Source organism: Falco peregrinus, chromosome 15 (assembly GCF_023634155.1).
Source record: "Falco peregrinus isolate bFalPer1 chromosome 15, bFalPer1.pri, whole genome shotgun sequence".
NCBI lineage: Eukaryota > Metazoa > Chordata > Aves > Falconiformes > Falconidae > Falco > Falco peregrinus.
Genome location: NC_073735.1, coordinates 4,737,111 through 4,757,328, shown reverse-complemented (window position 1 = coordinate 4,757,328; position 20,218 = coordinate 4,737,111). Strand labels below are relative to the sequence as shown.

Sequence of the window (20,218 nt, the reverse complement as noted above, 5' to 3'; positions counted from 1 at the left end):
CTGCAGGAGGCTGAACACCAATGCTAGTAGCATATCCAAAGGGCGAGCAAAGTGAAATTTGTTTTATAGGCTTTTTTCCTCCCTCCTTCAATCCTTTTGGCCTGATACAGATGCATCCTGCCAAAATCTCTCCCCACTGCACTATCATTCCATGAGCTATTTCACACCTCCCATTCAATTCTAATGTGGAGCCAAAACCATCCAGACACTGCTGGTATCCAACGCGTGACAGAATGGAATCTTTCCCCGGACATTAGGAGAGGCCATGAGATGTCAGGGGTGAAGTATCTTCATGGTAGAAACGATGCTCAGCTGTGCAGCTCCTTCCATGCCTTTCTGTTCATTGAATCCAGATGCCATCAGTTCCTCAGCTTCGTAAGTAAACGAGAGGCAGGGACGTAGACTAACACGCAAGAGGTGAATCACAGACTTGGGGTGGGGAGAAACTCTAGCTAGCCAGAAGGATTACTTAAAAAGAAAAACAAGAGAAAGAGAAAGGTGACTGGATCTATGCCTATCCTTTACAGTGACGAGGCCAACTCCCAGGGTTTTCATTTTAGCTTAGTAAAACGCTGAGGAAGGCAGCAACAGAACTTCTCTGCAGCTGGGCATGCTTCGCAGCCTCCGTGGAGGACAGCAGCTCTGTTAAGGCTCGCTGCAAAGTAGCATCTTCCTTCGCCAAGGCACAGAATTCACCACGCTGTCCCCACACAGAGCAAATCTCCCCACTGTACTCTCAGAAACATCCCTGCGAAGCACCTGAGGGTCTGACAGAAGCGTCAGACAGGCTGCTGGACGGCGGGGCTCACCTTGATCACCGCACCATCAGTGCCTCGCACGCTACGCACTGGCTATTCACTCCTCCTAGGACTTGCTCCTGCATCAATGTGTTCTGCGGGGTGTAAGGACACAATTCTACCTGAAGGTATCCTGTTAATCTTTAGAGATGTCAGTAAGGTAGATGGAAAGACCTGAAGTGATATGCTTCAGGGTTAGAGAAAAGCTTTACAGAAAAGTATTATGTTCTGGAGGTTACAAACAGTCAGGAAATAATACAAGGTTCACCTCTCCATTAAGCACTACCAATGCAATCCTAAATGTGAAGACTCCAAACATATCAAAATTCCCAATTTCCTGAAGTCCCCTGAAAAATCCCATTCTCAGTCACTGTACCGCTCTTGGCTGGGGCAGCGATGTATGGCCACTGCTGAATTTCGTGGTGCTGCTTGTTAGCTTGGATTGCTTTCCTGGAAAGGGGTTCCCTCGTGTGAAACTGGCTGCTGCTGGGTTAGAACGGTACTAGCAAAACGCCCAAACACGGGCACTTTTGGGAGATGTCCACTTTCAGGCTCTCTTCCCTCTCCCACGAGCACTGTTTCTAAGTACATGTCTATACACACATGTGCTCGTGTGCACTTGCACTGTAAGAGCTGACAACAGCGAGGACTTACTCTGTGTGTTCCTATCACACTCACTATGCTGCTGTAGCTCAGCGTGTGCCAAGCTCCACCTTCAGCACAGAGCAGGATGCTTTGCTGCTCAGCTCTCTCAGCACACCCTGCACCAGCACACACATAGTTAGGGCAGAAGAGCAAATTCTAACGGCGAATTCACCACCCGCCTCTGTGTACTAACGCCACTATGCCAGTGCAATCTGACAGCACCTACTTCCCTGCCTCACGCAACTCAAATGTAGGCAAGACAGGTGTGCCTAATTCCATACACTTCCTTTTAGTACCTGAGAAATGTCAGCCAAATCACATAAAGAGCTCTACAAAGAGAGACAGACACCACAGGGATTCCCATAATGTTCAGCACAAATGGATAAAAGGGACGCTCAAGAAGCGCCGAGATGGGTAACAGAAAGAACTGCTATGCCAAGACCAGAAAAATGACCAAACGCAGGCATTAACTCCCAGTTGAATCTGTCAACAACAGCTTCATTCAAAACGTTAAGATACGGTAACCTATTACGTAGCATTTTACAAAGTCCCTGTCCCCGTATTAGCAGTTAGGGAATCTGGTACAAAGCGGCGGATTTGTCTGCCCAAAGCATTTTGATGCCACAGTAGCAGAGGCAGCGAAAGAATTTCATACCAGATGTCTGGAGCTGTAACTGGGAACAGATCAAGAATCCCCATCTCCCGGCTGCCAGCGGCACGCCGTGATCAACAACAACGCTGGCCAGCATTCTCCCCCGCGTGCTCCCTCTGTTTGTATAGCTGGCGCATCCCTGCGTGGATGTACGCTCCCCCCACAACTGACAGGCATACGTACATACAGTCTGAGCATGCACGCTCGTGTCTCCAAGCTAATCGTTGTGCAGCCCCACACAAACTAGCGAGGATTATTTGCTTAACAGGCTCCTTTTGATCCTCTCGATGCTCCTTTTCTTAACATTAGCTGGCCGCTGTACCACAGACAGCATCCTGGTGAGGGCTGAGCCAGGGAAGAAGTGGAAAAAAACCCGCACATGCCGCAGAAAAAGTGTCACAGCAAAATATTACGAGGTGTCTTGCCAAACATAATGCAATCCAGTCTGCAAAACAAGGTTGGGGGAGAAAACATGGCATTTACCTGACAAGAGATCTGTACAAGGTAGACCAGTTCCTTGGATTCACAGCCATTCCTCGTCACTTCATTCTGTTCCTCCGGGAGCGAAAGCTACACCAAGGGAGCGGGGAGGGGGTGGAGAAAAGAGAGAGAAAGCCCAGGTCAGTGAGCAGGGATAAGCCAGGCATGTAATAATGCATGAAGCACAACGTTCACATCAACTTGCTCCAAGACATGCTGAGTATCAGGGAAACAGGGAAGTGCTTGTCTGTCTGGAGTTGTCAGAGAGAAAATATTCAGCATTCATGGCTCACACACAGACCCTGGAATGCCATTGGATTTTGGCATCTCACCTGACAGTTTAAAAATAAAAATATGGTTCAAAAATAAAATAATCATAGGAAGGGAAACTGTTCAAGCCAGGGATTAAACCTCAAGCTTAGAAGTCTGCAAAATTAATTGTTCACTGAAAATATCTCTATAAATATTCATGTATCAGATAACAGGGATATTCCCCCCTCCCCGCATTTTATTCATTTTAATTCTATATATTCAGACAGACATTAGATAATAAAACATATCTCCTAATTTCAGTGTTGTCAAGTGTTTTGCCCCAACAGAGAGCTTTATGGCACCATTCATCAGGTACAGAGTCATTACATACAACATCGGGGTGTGCTCTTTTTTCGGAGCAGTGAGGAGAGATTTAACCATGTCATTCCTGTACACGTACCAAGCGCCTTGACTAGTTCTACTGCTAGTCCTGCTACTCCCATTAGTCTTCAAATGGATTACATTTAATGATCATCTTTGAAAGCACAAATCACAAAGCGATCATAAACAAATTAAGACTGCTTGCAAGGCAAATTAAAAAGGGAAATGTGTTCCAAAAAATTGTTTTATATAGAAAAAGAAATCTTTATCCAGTACAGAGCCCCGGGAACAGAAATCTGTGAAAGAATCCCCAAAACACAGAACAGGATGAGGCATCTCAACCTTTCTGCACACCCAGGGCCATCATTGCTACCTTTACTCCTTGTATGATGGACATTAAATTGTACAGTGAAAGCACCACCGTACTTGCCAGAAGAATTATTCGCTTTCTTTGTTAAGTAGAAATGATGCTAGCTTAAAAATAGAAAGCACTGAAGAAGAATCCAGGACTTTTTACACAAAGCTCTCCTGGAAAAGCACACTTTCTCTCCTGGAAAATGTGTACATAAACATTTAAGTCTCTAAAAAATCATTATTTGCTACAACCAAAAAATCCCAACAACAAATAAAAGCAGAAATGAACAAAAGACAGAGGAGACAAATCACAAATTGCTACATTTTCATGAATGCAAGCAAGAGAAAATCAGAACCAGGTGATAAGATGCATGTATGTCCTGAGAAAGAGGGAGATGCAAGGCAAAGTTCTCTTCCATATAAATCACCACCAACACCCAGGATGAATTTACCTTTATTTTGCCGCTCGCTCTCTCCTCTTTGTAAGGAAGCTGCAGAGCACACAAATTCTGCGCTCTTCCTTCACCAGATCTAACTTCCTGACCACTGATCTCTCTTCTGATGGCCGTATACAGAATTGCAGATAATTAAAAAGATTTCTGGACCAAAGAAAGTCTTGGGATTTTCATAATTTATTACATTTTTACAGCATTACACGTATGTAGAGGAAGAGAGAGCGTGCGTGCAAATGCTGGTTATGCAAATAAGTTTCTCATGCTTTGTGGCAGTCCTTTTTGGCAAACAAATGCACATTTTTCACCAAAGGATTTGTATCAGAAATCAAGTTTGCACCTTCAGTCTTCACCGTTGCCTAACAGTGTAGAGCAGTTAAAAAACCCAAACTTGTACCTAACTGGGGACACAGAAGAGCCTTTCACCGAGGCTGCTCTTTACGTTAACTCAAAGGACGTACAAAGGCAGCAAACACTGTGCAGGCTCTTGAGGACGGCATCCACTCGGTGTCACCTCCGTTGGATGCCACCTTTACTCCGCCAAGATCACCTCTCCAGAAAACCCATGAAATGTCTCCTCGGCCACTGCTGCAGCCCCTCCTGTACCGCTTTCTCAGCACACTCTCTCTTTCGGCTTCCAGCCAGCCTCTCGTCCCACCTATAAATCCTCCCTTCAAAGCGAGCTTTCTTCTGTAAAGCTTTCCAGCAAGAACTTTAAAGATTTTTATGCACGTTCACATCCTCATAAGGTTGGTCTGCCACACAGTCCCAGAGATAAATCTTTCTAACTACTGCGGAGGATCTTTCACACGGTGAGCTTAATTCTGCTAAAAAAATTGCATTCCAGAAAGAAGCAATTTTTAAGATTTGTAAGAGTGGCTTTTCTATGTGTGTAACAGGGTGTAGCCTGCTGCCATTAATATGATTAAATACAACCATCATTTATTTCTGCATTGCACATTCCCCCTCCACTTTATCATCATTCTCTGCTATCAAATGTCACATTTAAAATGCTACAAAGTTTTGAAACTAACTCACAGTCAAAAAAAAACCCAAAATAACAAAGCATGCCGTAAAGGAAAGCTAATACAGGGCTGGAGATATTTTCCACGTTTGTCCGGTAACAAGGAGCTCCAGTTGTATTAAACATGGGTTTCCTACTCAGGGAGAAAAGTTTCCACCCTTTAATCTTCCCTTTGCTTATTTAGGGTCTACGTGCCTACCCTACCAACCCCCAATGGAATTTCAGGTCCCGCCGTCCTGAAATCAAAGCCGAAGCACAACACTACAGGCTCCACTTGGCTCCGAGCCCTGCCGAACGGAGAAGCCAGCAGCCTGGCAGCGGGATGGCCAACACACAAGTACAGCAGCTCCCTCAAACACACTCAAGGTCAGGTACCGTGCAACACAACGTGAGGTAGAAAAGGGTACAGGTCAAGTTAAGACAAAGGTTGAATTGCATCACCTTTCCTTACACATATTGCAATTTACACCAGTTTGGAATTCAGCCAAGCAAAGTCTGTACACGACACTCCAGAAACAGCAAGTGACTCATCTGTAGGTGTGAGGTCCGTGTGTGTCGGATGACTAAGTTATAGCCAACTTTTCATTTGGAAGAGCATAGCTACCTGAGGATTAACCTACTGATTTATATTCATCAGCTTTACCTCCGTGTAGTTAGTTCCCACCTCAATGCTTCTGAACAGCTCATTTAGACAAACTCACTTTGTGAGAAGTGACATTTTAATTCTGTTGTATCGCTCGCCATATATGCAACTGCCTTATTTCAGAGTGAAGCTGTAAAAGCTGATGGAACGACCACTCCTCTTCCTGCACCCAGCCTCGTGCCTCCTGAGAGAGAGGGGACAGAGACGTTTGCACAGGAAAATCCATTGGTTTCATCCTGCAATTGAACAGTCCTCGCAGCAAACCACCCTGGAAGATGAATATTCACCTATGTTCCCGGTTCCCCATGTGGCATAACATGCATTAATGCCCTTCCAAAAATCAGGGCTGTCATGATGTTTCAAAGCCTTTCCTCTTTGCAGCATCCCTTAAAAGCAAAACATGCCAGAAAAATAAAGGTGTGCCTGAGCCTGATTTGAAATCCAGGGAGCACAAAGCAAAGGCCTCTCTAGACCTTAGTGGACCCTGACCACGACTCACAGGCAGAATTTGGTTGACTCCAAATTGGGAGATGGCTTTTCATCGTCTTAAAGGACAAAACACAGACAGCAGGGTCTCGAGGATACCCCTGTAACTGTTTCAATGTGTATCATCCCAGACAGCTGAAACAATCTGTAAATAGCATTTATGGTAAGGGATCAAAACTTTAAACAGCATACTTTGTATTTTATATATATATATATATGTATAGCTTGATATATAAAATGCTCATTTTTCACATTCAAAGTGCCTGTCAAACTTCCTGAATCTGATAAACAATTATGATGCATTAGGTTCTGTTAGGTTCATTTATTATCGGAATATGTATGCTTTGCTAGCACAAGTAGATATGACTGACTCCATAAATTACGCTTATGGTATCCCAAACTCTTTTGTGGTGGCACTTTATGATACAGAAAGAAAGCCTTTAAGACGGTCCCACGAACGCATCGCACTTTAACAGCTGTATGGCTAACGCAGAGTGCTGCAAATGTTACGTCAAGGTGTCGTCCAAATTTGTTTTTACACAGCGAGAGACAAGTTTGTGAGTCTCTGCTCTGCCCTTCTGCACACACCCACAAAGAACTGATGAGTATGTTAAATCCTGGAGCAGGCAGGGAATTTCCTCTACCAGCACATGCACACTGTGTTGCCTCGTGCAGCTGACTAGTAAGGGCTGTAGCTCCTAACACAATGATCTGCCAGACGATGGGTAACTATAACAAACCAAATAGCAGCGAAGACTTCCAGGAGCAGGAGGCCAACCGAAGAAGCAACCAGGTTCTTGCATTATCAACAGTAATAGTTTCACCTTGCTATGTTGAAAGACTATAATACATCCTATATATACAAAATTAAGTCACATATCTTGCTCATATGCAATTTTGCCAAAAAGAGCAGAGCTGGCTAGCCAAGACTTCATGGATCATATATACAGGCAGGACTAACTTTAAAAGGCTTCTAGTGCACGCGGTCTTCCCACTGTCTGAGAAAAAGCAGCTCATCTCTAGTAATGAGCTCAGATCAATGTCTCAGATCAAGACAGCGATTACAAGAGTCTCCTGCAGAGGATAATTTTGTGGTTATTCCTCTTGCGGAGATAAACAGCAACCAAGAAAACAGGAGGGCAACTTATGATACGGCACATTCAGAAGTCGTATCCGAAAGCTCCGTAGTTTCACAGGGTACAATTCTGTGCATGTGCATTTATCTTCCAGAACGGGGGTTACCAAGAACAAAACAAACACTCTCTCCTCTCCAGCGTAGCTCTGGAAGCTCCCTTCTGCTCTCCCTCCAACAATAATCCTCGCATCAAACCCTGGCAGATCTGCGCTTGGAGCAAAGCAGCAGGCGTTTTAAAGACTCATTTGTTTGTCTGAAGCTCTGTAATTTCAAGCCTACTGTGAACCTGTCTGGAAGGCACATGGGACCTGCCACGTTCCCTGCACGGAGATCCAAAAAGCAGGGGCTGGTGACTGGGGAGAGGACTTTAAGTGGAGCAGAGGCAGCTTTTAAGTGTCCCTGTTTCACAAGCAGGTTTCACTTGCCAGTATGACCACAGGCAGAAAAATTATTAAAATACAACTTTTGAGATTCATGCAGTCAATTGTTTCACTTTACACCAGAGTCACATTCTTGCGGGCTCCTCGTACAGAGGACAAAACCTTCGAAAAAATAATTTCAAAGAAGAGCACGACAAATCTGCTGCCAAGACCAAGACTGTTGGCTACTGAATTAAAATGCCAGATCCTTGCCAGGTAAGGCTTTGCTTCGCAAGGTCAGTGGGGCTGTCTCTGCTCCTCCTACCTGTGCCTCTGACACCCAGATGTCAAAGTAAGCTCGTTTAGATAGTTTTGGCTTTAATTTCCTTCTTCCCCTTGTTTGCTGAGTGATTTTAACTCCATCATCCAGCTCTCCTGACGAAAGGATAATTTGTGAAAAGCTTGGGAAGCGTAGGTTTGACTCATCTATGAAACATTTATTTTAACTTCTGCTTCACAAAGCCATGAACACATCGATCTCGCTTGCACACACGAATCTCGGCAAGTGAGTGATGCAGAGCTGTTGGCGGAGAGCCGGCATGCAGAACAGCCCATACTTAAAGGTTACAAGAGCTTTGGCACAGCCTATGTGTTTGATAACTAATACCATGAACTTGCCTTGCTTCCAGTGACATAACACATTTTGCAGTGTGTTGTTACCTAAAGCCTAAAATCTTACCTGCTGCTAAAAACAATTTTAGAATTAAACAAAAAAATCCAACAAACCAAAAAAACACCAAACCAAAGTAAAATAAAATAAAATAAAATAAAATAAAATAAAATAAATAAATTCCCCTCCCCAATGGAATTAGAGTTAAGGTTGGAATTTAAGTGGAAGGCATTAAGTAAATAGATGATAATTAATTAGAGAAGGAAAACTGTAGGCTAGGAAAATATGCTTGATACCTTCTTCCTTCAAATCTTCTCCCTGTATCCAAATCGAAGGAGCAGAATCATTCCTCCCAGACTCCCAACCTGCCTGTATTACTCGTGCTTTGAGGAAGCCAAGTCCACCGAGACACCATCTCACGTCCAAGGACCTGGGACATGGCCAGGGAAGACCACTCTAGAGAGCAGCAAAAGCCTGTTGCGTAACTCTTACGACCGCTTGTAGCTGATTTCAGTATTCCACACAGCATCTCCCAAGTTCTTACCTAAATTCCTCTGAAACCCACGCACCGATTGACAGCTAGCAAAAAGCCAAAAGATCTGCAGCTTATGCATTACCGTATTTGCAGGCTGGCTCCTGCAAAAGGTTTTAGTGACACTATTAGTACATAACTGACACAATATTAAGCCACAGGGAGCAATTACCAGCTATTCCAGCAAAATGTAAGCGCAGTCACACATATTCATCACCAAGCCTGAGCTGGCCAATACATTCCTGGCACCTCATACCAAGATCCTGTCAGAAACAAGCCTGACCTTGACCCTGAACAGCGGGTGCATCTACTGAGGTGTTCTGGAACATACGGTCCCGCCTCTGATTGGGTCTGATCCGCATGCACAAAGTGCAATACATGCGTTATCGCCATCAAACCCGCTGCGAAGCAACAGACAAACGGCACCTGCCTGTGCATAATGTAATGCAAATGTACGGTCCCATGTGAAAAATGCCTTTCACGGCCAAAGTCGTTAAGCACATAAAATGAATACAGCTGCTCTCTACAGATTAAGAGAAACTGCAATGTTTCGTAATATTAAAATTATCAGAAGTATAACCAAGGTAAGCCTCGTTAGCAGGCCCACTCCTTCCACTTTATGCCACAACTGTCCATCCGTGAGCCCCCACAAATGACTGGCAGCATCTGGCACAGCGGTCCAGGCAGGATGGAGAGGTCATGGGAGACTTGAGCTCCCCAGCACGGGAGGATGCGATGGAGCAGATGGCAATGAATCAGCCTCACGGGCAAGCGTAAACTGCAACAGGTTTTATCTGAAACATAGCGCACATCTGTAGAAATCTCGAGGAGAGAAGAGATGGCAGGAATGCCGAAGAAGTCTTTCGCCAGGAGTTTGAAGTCAGTGGAAAGGCTGATGCTTTTCCTGGCAGGGGATGTGTCATTGTTCCAAGGAAACCTGGTAATCTTTTTACGCTTTTCCAAGTTGGAATTTAAGGTTAACTCCCTGGCAAAAGCAGCCAGACACATGCAACTGAAATTCCTGCCGCTCAAACGCAGCCATAGCAAAAGTTCATTAAGTTTCCAAACCACTATTACATCTGATAATTTTTTCTGACAGTATTAAAAATGGACTTTTTTTTTCCCTTTCTAAACCACCACACTTCCAATGTCTACTCGGTGTCTTTTCTCTTGTTAATTTACGATGTTTGCGCAATTTAGTAAATCAGATGAGGGAAAAACCACAGGACAAATGCCACCTTTATGCATCACTTTGGAATGTATGTATTGGGTGAAAAGTATGTCTGATGGCTAAAAGCAAGAAATATGAGGCTAACCTTCCTGTGAAATATTGCTATGTTTTACTTTTAAAAAAATTTTCTAGGTCCCAAATATACTTGGGACAAATCCTGAAGAAATTAAAAGTCTTAACGCTGATCAGACTCAGAGGCAGACTCACGGAAAGGAAAAGCTTTCCTTACCTCTCTCAGCTCCAGTCCCTAACACTTTCGCTATCTCCTAAATTACCCTGGCGATTCAAATAGCACTTCATCTTCATTTAGCTGAGTCCATTACTTACATTAGTTTGTCTTGTAATGGGGCACCTTCAAGACCTGTTTTTTGATATATTTGAAGACACAGCTTTATTACATTTGAAGTTTTAGATCGGCAAATCTTGAAACAGGGAAACATTTTCTAACTCATTACGCTGACAGCATAAATGTATTTGTCTAGCCTATTTTTCCTCTCTCTAGATTTACCTTGCTAAATGTAAATGTAGTAATTATACTCCCACATGGTTCCCCATCTTCTGCTTTCTCCTTTTCACACCGAACTGTGGCTTGAGAACAGGAAAAGAACATTTCCGAGAGTGGCTTCTTTACCCAAGCACAAATATCCTGAAGTAATGATGAAGGTAAAGACAAGACAGACATGTTTCAAGAATGTTTTTCTATACGAAACTCCACTTCTTCACTAATTGAAATCATCCGTTTGAAAAGCCGTACCCAAGAGCAGCAAAAAAAAAAAAAAAAAAAAAAAAAAAAAAAAAATGGAGCTCAACAAGACAAAAAATAAAACACATCTCCTGTAACGCCACAGAGATTACTACCCCCAGTTAACCGCAGCGTGACAAAATCACTCGCTGCACGGCTGGACTGCACGGTGTATTATACATCATCCCCAGACAATCGATGAACACCGCAGGCCTGCCGCACTCCCCTGGCATCAGCGCCAGGGCAAAAGACGGGCAAGCAACGCTCTCCCGGGGCGGTCGCGTTTTCATGTCACGTCTGTGAAGTGCGTATGATAGAATGGCGTAGAAGCGTCGCATAGATTAATTTTGGCCACATGCGTTTGCAGATATGGGCGTTGAGGTTCACTGCATAATTCAACACTCTATTTGGATGCTGGAATTACAACAAACGCACCTCTGTGGTAAAAATGCAAAATATTCCCATAAAAATATCCTGTTTTCCCCCCATGGACTGAGCAGAGCACAACAGAAAGCATCACTGGAACATGTAAGGAGGATACTAGCGACAGAAGTGAAATTAAATGCTGGCTTAAAGTTTCTTCCTAGCCAACGCAAGTTCACATTAAATTGCAGGAGTACTCAGAAGGCTGAATTTGATGCATTGAGTAAATTTACAAGGCTGTGGGATATGTATTTTGCCTGTAGTTACTTTCAGAATTATTTTAAGCTTGCAAATCACATGAGACAATATTTTCCTATGGAAGCTTGATTATTCAGCAGTCAGCATCCTTTCAACTGAGCTTCACCTTCAAGACTAATAAATCCTACCATCGTTTATAAATATGCACAGCTAGAGAAGAGGGCAGACAGTAACTTCACAGCAGGATCCTTGAGTTGCTTTTATCATACTGGATGCAATAATAGAATAATAGTTCCATATGTGCCTTACATGTTCAAGACCAGGTCTCCTTTGGGTGATTTTGTTCCTTTGTTTTTAATCTAAGCTTCCAATGAGGTCATGCATACGTGCTGCGCATCTTCGCACTTCTAAGAGAGGCCAGAACAGCTGTAATGCTCCTTGAGTTCCTCTGCAAATCAAACAGTTGCAGAAGATGACTTTAAAGACAGAGGAGAGTGGGCTGGGCACCCATCCTGACTAGAACATGTGAAATACAGAGCTCCTGTGGTGTGACAAGCTGCTACAACTTCCTAAATACACACGCACCTGAACTCTTGCACAGAGAGCTGGCAAATGGCATCATTTTAAGATGGCAGTAAAGAAGGGCAGGCCATAAGATTTAATTACTCCTGGATTTGGTATCTTATTTAGAGCGTAATTCCAGACTGTCATGCTGGACAGAGGTTACTAAGGCTGTTCCCACTGCTGCTCGCAGGTTTTTGCTAGTGGCGTGCCTTCAGAGCAGGCAACTGCCCTTGCTCGAAGCAGAGGAATACCCCCAAGAGCCAGCGGAGAGAAAAAATACACAGCACCCACATGCAAGCAGTAGCCAGCTTCAGCCTGAAATTCAACAGCTTTTAGCATTGACTAACGTTATCAGCATCGGTCTGATGGGTGTTGATTTCCATTACATCAGGCTAGCTGAGAATGATGATGTTGTTTTCCTGGTGATGAAGACCATCTTGGCTTACAAGATGTTGCTTACTAGGTGCTTGTGTATATGCAGATCCAGAAGCATCCCCCTGTCAGGAGGAATTTGCGGAGTTGCAACAATACATGGTACTGGGGACGGGGTGCTCGTGTAACTACACGCCAGGAAAGACTCCGCTGCAAATACAGCAGCTTCTGACCTGGTGGTTTTAAGTTTACCACAGTGACTGGTGCAGGACGGCTCCACTCTGGTCCATTAGGAAAATGGTTAAAGATAAGGCATGTTAAGGAGTATCAATCAACTAAGCCAGCAATAGAAAATAGACGTGAAACCAGGCAAAACGCTTGCCCAGTGCCACAATCCTGCTGCACACAGCAAGAGGAGAGGGAAGGCGGTTCCTCGTGACTTCCACCCCTCCCAATCCCACATGCTGTTTTGGAGAGGTGGATCCTCCCCGCGCCACGCTATCCATGCTAGGCTGCTATTGTAACGCCGCTCTCCGACACAAAGCACAGCGGGATCTAGTTTGTGCCTCTCTGAAGATGAAATCTGGGGCAACCTCGACAGAATTTGACTCTTCCTGCAGTCAGAAATGTGCAACTTGGAAAGACCTCACTTTCGATCCCTAATTCCAGGTTGAGCTGCCAACACAGGAAGCTTATGTACACGCTGCTGGAGTTTGTTTGTTTTAATTCTTAAGCCAAGTATATTTGATGTCTAAGCTTGTTAAGACATAAAATCTCAGAGTTGTATCAGAGATACTTTTCCCAGGTTTTCCCGTATTAAGTTGCGAATGTTTTCTCATGTGGTCTCACCCTTTTATTTCCTATAAATGTGTAAGAAGGTCAAACTTCATAAGCAATGAAATATTCATAAAAACTTCTTAGACGCAGCCATTAGGGACTCCATTAGGCAAAACCAACTTCTCAGAGTCTGAAAGCAGAATGTTTTCATGAAGTTAAAATATCTGATGTTATTAAAAACAAACTAACGAACACCCCCCACGCACGGCTGCATGCAGAGCAGTGCCTCAGGCACCTGATGATGTGCAAAGGGGACGTAACATCCTGGAATGCTCTCTAAGCTGAATTTGCCACCTCTGGGTTTTCTGGTTGGAATTTAGTGCGTTTCTTTTTTGTCTTTAAAGCTCTATATGAACTGACCATTAAGAAACTTCCTCACTCCATGCATTCCGGGCTACAGAAATAATGGCCGTAAAATAAATTAGACCCAAAACACGGTTAGTGAGAGAGCTTTAAAGCCACTAGGCTGAAAACTGTTTTTCACCTTAGTTGGGTGAAACCTGGATTTCCTGGCTCCATCGCACAAAGGAGAATCTATCTCACTCGTAATGAAATGTGGGAAGACGTGGGAGAAATACAGAACTACCACCAGATTTGCTTCACAGATTTCTTTCCTGCATGTTTTTTTGCTTCCACGATGACCTCATTTTCTTCTCCTCTTCTCATGGAGGAAACTACTTCCAGTCTCTGGGGTTTCAGAAAGCAACAATGAAACATGACGCTAAGCAGTGGCTCTCAAACAACTGTTTACTGTGGACACGGGTGGCTTTCCTTCTGCCAGACATACAACGGGGTAATGACTTACACATGGTGACAACATGGAAAGTCCCTGCGTTCAGTAACTGTGACCACAGCTGGGGGATCACTGCCAGAGCGTATCTCAAAGTATGGATGGCGCAGGCAATCGTGTTCCTTCTGCAAACTCATTCTCAAGGGAGCCTATCAGGCCATCCCCACCACCACGCCAGGCTCCACGGCTACAGCAGCCCTGACGCACAGGAGCAAACGTCCGTGTACTCTGCTGCATAGACATGTGCTTTGGGCATTGAGAACTAGAAGATAAATGAACAGAATCTGTTACTCACTCCATCTATTACTTCAGACCACCAAAAGACATACCGTGGGATAAAACACAAAGGAAAAAGACAGTTTTCCTTGCACACCTACGATGGAAATCAAAACCACAGCTATTCCCAAGAAAGCTTGTTGGGTAAGCCCAGCCTCAGAGACATGAACGCATCTGGTTTGAGTAAATACAGAGCCTCCATTATGGCTTGTTGTTGATTAAATGATTGTTTTGTTGTTCGGAGAAAACAGAGCATTGCACTTTGACAGGCACAGGAGGATGTGTGATGCCTTGCTCCACAGCCTCGCTGTTGTCACAGAGCACGACGAAGCACTGAGGCTCCATCCAAGCATACCTGGCCAACCCTGCTGGAAGAAAGCAACATAGCCTGTAGTCCCCGCGTGGCTTGCTGTACGGACGTCAGGGCTCACCAGGAAAGGAAAGAAAGCAGTAAGTGTAGCGCAGCCAAAAGGAAATTAAAGTAATCTTAAGGTACACAAGTTATCTCTTTCAAATTCGTTTTCCATAAAACAGTATCACATAAACGAAACATTTCCTTAATAAAAGCGATTGCAGGGATGTGTTAAATGACTAAGGGTATAGGCTCCCATTAATATTATATTACACTGCTGACAAAATATAATTACAAATATTGCAGCAATTCCTGGCCTAGACACCTCCAGGTACAATAAACCGGGCCCCAAGCAGAGACCCCTCTGGTTTCAATGTAAAAGAGTTTGAACACAAAAATTATTTGGTTTCAATGTCAAAGAGTTTGAACACATATTTGAGTGTCTTTACAGAAAGTGCCTTTTAGAGTGCATCGTGCAAACAGCATTTCTGGACCAGGCAGAGGATTCTGAACTTCTCGTTCTGTTTCAAACTTGAGATTTGACTCTTACTAATCTGCACAGTACTTGTTAGCACTTTGTTCCCTACATCTCCAGAGCATATTGGGATGTTCCCTGTGAACTCCCAGCTTTTCAAATATGAAAGATGAAAAAGAGAAAGAAAGAGAGAAAGAGAAACCCCAGCTACTCACAGAAGCACGTTGTAAGGAATCAGCATAAGAAAAAAAGCCACGAGTCAAACAGATTCCAAATAATTAATTTAAATCTCACATCTGCTGAATTTTGTGTGCGAGTAGCACTGCTATGCAGACTGTGTAGTATTTTGCGAGCAGCTAGTCCAAACAGTCCTCGTTACTCTACTCTGACTGCTCAGCCAAACACATAAATAAAACACAAGCTCTCAGTTTCTTTAACTTATGGCAAATATTAAGCTCAGATTTTTGAGTAACAGGTACTGTATCACCAGCAACGCTACACCAAAAACTCTCACTCAGCCTGACGCCACTAACAGCAGGGGAAAAAAAGTATGTTAAGAGATTCCCTTTATCCACATATGCAAATCTGGGTGCAAGGGATAAAAGGCTTAGTGGGCCATATGAAAAGCAACGAGCAAAGATAGGCAGGAAATAGGAAGTGGTTTAAGTCCAACTCTCCTACACAAAAGACAAGGAGAGCTGAGCCAGCACAAAGGGAGAAGTTACGACACATCCTACAAGCTTACAGTGACTTACGATTTCCAAATGAAGGAGCAGTGGTAATACTCATAATTAATTTGCAGGGGTCTTGTAGATGCTTTGTCCCGATTTGCACTGCTTATTGAGAGTTTGGAATGTCACCGAGCTGCCTGTGGCAGGAACTTCAGAGGTAGGCACGTGGATAAAGTCATTCCTAAAAAGCCCAGATGCTCATTTTGTCCAGTTAATAATTTACTAGCTATGAATGAAAAAATGCATGTAATCTTGAAAAACTTAACTGTTTACTGTGTATTTTTCTATGGTTCCTGTCAGCATCACCTCTGAGTAATTATGTCACCTGATGAAAGATTTACCCAAATCTACGTTTTGCATACGTACATATCTGCACCAGAGAAAATCTCAACAAGGTTTACAAAATTATCCAGATAAAAGTTCAGAGCCAATATGCATTCACTATATCAATAGCTATTACTTTACATTCCAAGATTTATTTTTAAAGAAAAATGAATGAAACATCAAAATAAAGGAAATAAATTATAAAATCTTCTCATTTGTAAAAAAAACTTTTCCCCTAAACCTACCCTCATACCAAAGGAAGTGTTCTAGACATTATTAGCAACAGTTTAGAACACATCTAGCACCATAAAATGTAATACACTTCTTTTTTAACCGGCCCCTCATTTCCCTAATTACTAGGAGATGCCCTAGAAGTTTAAAAATGTTTATCTGAACAGCCATTCACTTCTGCTGAGGTAGGAAACCACTACTGGGATGTTCCCCAGCCCCGCTCCCAGTTAATTCCTTGTACCTCATTAATATGGCTTTCAGACTGATTTCCTCAGTGCAAAAAATCTTCCAAAAGGCCACAGGTTAATCTCTGGAAGGAGAACCACAGTTTGCATTACCCCAAGCTTTAAAACCCGTAATGTAAGACAGTTTACGCAAAATGCAATAAACTCCCCTTTTAAACTACATCTGCTCATTCTGCAAAGAAAATACTGCCTGTTAAATTGTAATCTGAATCATTCTTTATTGCCACATTAGCATTTGGTGCCATCCTTAAGGCGTTCCTCCAGCTGTTTTTATATTAGCATTATTACTATATTGTGCCAGTAAACAAAAAGGATCTTATATCAAGTATAGAGGATCTCTGAAAGGCTGTGCACTACTTACCCCTGCTACAATGATCTATTCTTTCCATGGATGGGATCCCTAGCCAAGGCCTAACAGTTCCAGGTCTCTCCGCAGCTTCCCAGCAGCTAATTGAAAAAACCTTCCAGTCATCAGCTCCGAAATGCAAGAACTCCAGGCTAGCAAAATCAAATTAAGCTCCCCACATTTGGTTCACTCGCTCTCCTCTCTTCCTGGTGCTGCTGCTGCTGCTTCTTCAGATGAACGTGCCTATGAATAGCGTTTAAGATCTGCCTCCATAGCCCTGTTAGCCGTTTCCACACTGCCCATTTCATGCTCAATTTGCACTGTAGAGAAATCAGTGGTGTTCCTTTCTCTCTCGCTCGCTCTCTCATTGGAAAGGTCCCACAAGACAAGCCGTAGAGTTTAACAAGAGCCAAGAGAAACAGAGAGGGAGGGAATGCATGCAGGGATTGTGTTCAGGCGCGGCATAGAAGTCTGCTGCTACAGCTCAAAAGAAAAAAAAAAAAAAAAAAAAAAAAATGACAGCAAACTGCCATCACATGCCTGAAACCCAGCACAGTTTAAGGCAAGCTGATTCCTCATTGTTCGTTCTTTTCCACTGGTATCAAACTGCTCAGAGGTAAAGCTCCATGAAATTCCTCTCCAGTCCCTGGTGCTGTGCAAACTGCAAATCAATGCAGGATGTGTGCCCTAATGCCTAGGTACAACAGTTCTCTGTTCACTCTACATATTCCCTAAAGAAAACAAGTATTTAAATGATGAAAAGTTTGCTGTCAAAATCTTCCCTGTTCAGTTAACAGCCTAAATATGTTGGTTTGTCCAAGGGGTCCGGACTATGGCTGAAGAACGAATGATACTCGGGCACTGCAAAATCAAATTTTGCAGATCATTATTCACTGGCAGGATTTTATCATTCGGCACCTGAGCACTGATAATCACTAACAAGATCATCACTCCTTCCCCTCAGCCCCAAAATTTGGGTACAATTTTGAGCGTGCATGGCAATTTAACCATTCAAAGAACTATTAGTTCTAACAAACACCATACCATGTGATACTGCTACTGCAATTTCACAGCACTTCTGCTAGTCCAGAATATCGGAGTCCAGTCATTTCTATCCAGAAAGAAGCATTTTGCTCATTACCGACCGTGTAAGTGGTTTTAATTACAGCCAGCCTACCCTTTCTTTCACCATTGAAAGGAGAGAATACAATTAGCTCCCTCTTCTCACATCTATGTTTCTGAACTCAAAGGTTAAAATGGAAATTTTAATATCTGACAGTTTCTTAGCACAACCTCATGCTTTTATTATAATGTTTGGTTAAAGAGCTTCCTGCCCAAATTCTTGTTTAATTTTGCAGTCCAATTCGGGACAGTTGCAGAACGTGTAAGACAGAATTAAGTCGGCTCTCAGAAACTGCAGGTTACTGCCAGTGCCTTCATCTTTCAAGAGCCAGTAAGAGCTTTTACCCTATGTCAGAAGTCTGTCTTGTATTTAATTTCTTTATTATTTTACTCTAGACGGCGCTCTGTTTGAAGCAGCTGCTTTGCCTGGGATGCCACCATCAGTCTCAGAGAAGGGCTGACCAGCACAAAAAAAATGACAACAAATTACCACGTAAGCATCTAACATTGCTAGCAGAGTGGCTTGTTCCGTGAACATCTCGCACGTCAGGAATTTCCCAAAAGTTCACATTTTAAGTCTGACTCTGCAGAGTACAGATTTTAAACACAGTCTCTTCTTGTAGACTTCTCATACCTATTTTTCTCTAACAAGTGGAGTCTAAGATGCAGTGAGGTGACCGAGAACTATGCTCATTCCAGTCCCGATACCTGTTCTCCTGCCCATGTGCAATTCTCCTGATTTTCCCTATTTGTTGCCTGCACTGACAACAAACATTAGTATATGTTACACACCCACTTGTCCCTATCCTATGTGCTAGTGTAACACACCCTTGTGTATAAGTTACATATAAACTCATACATATATGTATACATATATACATATATATACTCATATATATATATATACACACTGAAAAGTATCTTCATGTGACAATTCATCAGGTTTCATTTCTCACATGTGCACAATATAGCACAGCACAGTATAGGAACATGCACTTTTAAAGCCCTCTTCATCAGCTGATAGCGATTTCCCCCTCTTAAAAGTTTCTCTTTGTTCTTTCAGCAGTGAAAATACCCTAGAGAATTCATAATACTCAATGCAAGCTGTTTAAAAAATTGAAAATTAGCATTATTAAAAAAGAAACTCAGTTTCTTTCCCACCCAACACACTACTTCTCCCAAACCTTGGAAAATTCCCTTCCATTAAAGAGTCTTCTTGACTGTTACACCAAAAACTTAGCAGAAGGTGACACTGTGTGCTGCATTTTCAGGTGTGACAAGCTGGGGAAATTTAGAAGATTGCTTCTCATACATCTAAGTGACACTATGTGGTGCTGTAATGGCACAAAGAAAAAAAACATTATGGAATGAGGGAAGTCAGTGCCTTCAAATTATATAGCCTAAGCCACCCCAAGAGCAGCCTTATTTTCTGAAAAACAGGGTCATAATCAGTAAGCAGCAGCCTTCCAAGTCCTGCTCTCTCTTTACCACCCCTCAAGCCCACCTGAAAGCCGTTCCCAATTTCCTCTTGCACCTGGTCTTCTCTGATAAAATTAGAAAGCAATTCGTGACACAGAATTGGTGACACTAATGATGTGTAGGCTGGCCTGTCATGGGCACAAAGAGATTATAGAAAGTGACATCTCCTCTGAGGGGGGAAGCATATTTGCTAAGGCAAAAAGCATCCTGAAATGACCTGTAAACGGCAAGAGAACAATGTCTGAGTGGTGGTCAGTACCATAGATTCACCTGTATTTTGCTGCTTAGTAGCATACATTATTCATAATTACACGGACCTGGAAAGGATCTTACCAGTGTAATACAAGCCTGATTACTTGCTCACATTATTCCTAGCAAAGAGCTAATTTCCTTCTAAGAGGGAAAAGAAACACCAGCAAGTAACCAAAAAAACCCCTTATTATTTCAACTGACAAATCACATTTTAAACAGTTACAATTTTGACTGTTCTCTAAATTGATTTTATTAAATGAAACCACTGCTCGCATCCTTACAAACAACAACATTCAATTCTCATTTGTGCAAGTAGATAAGAAGTCTGGTTGAATTTCAAACTCTGAAACAATTTGCTGTTTTTAT

At 43.0% G+C, this 20,218-nt stretch overlaps 1 protein-coding gene across 1 annotated transcript in view; it reads right to left on the bottom strand.

Annotated features, from left to right (window-relative positions):
- ARHGAP32 (Rho GTPase activating protein 32) overlaps positions 1–20,218 on the bottom strand; it is a 185,765-nt gene that overhangs the window by 96,304 nt on the left and 69,243 nt on the right. The window contains 1 exon segment of the mRNA XM_013298904.3: positions 2,578–2,664. Within this exon segment, the coding sequence (XP_013154358.3) occupies positions 2,578–2,664 (87 nt within the window).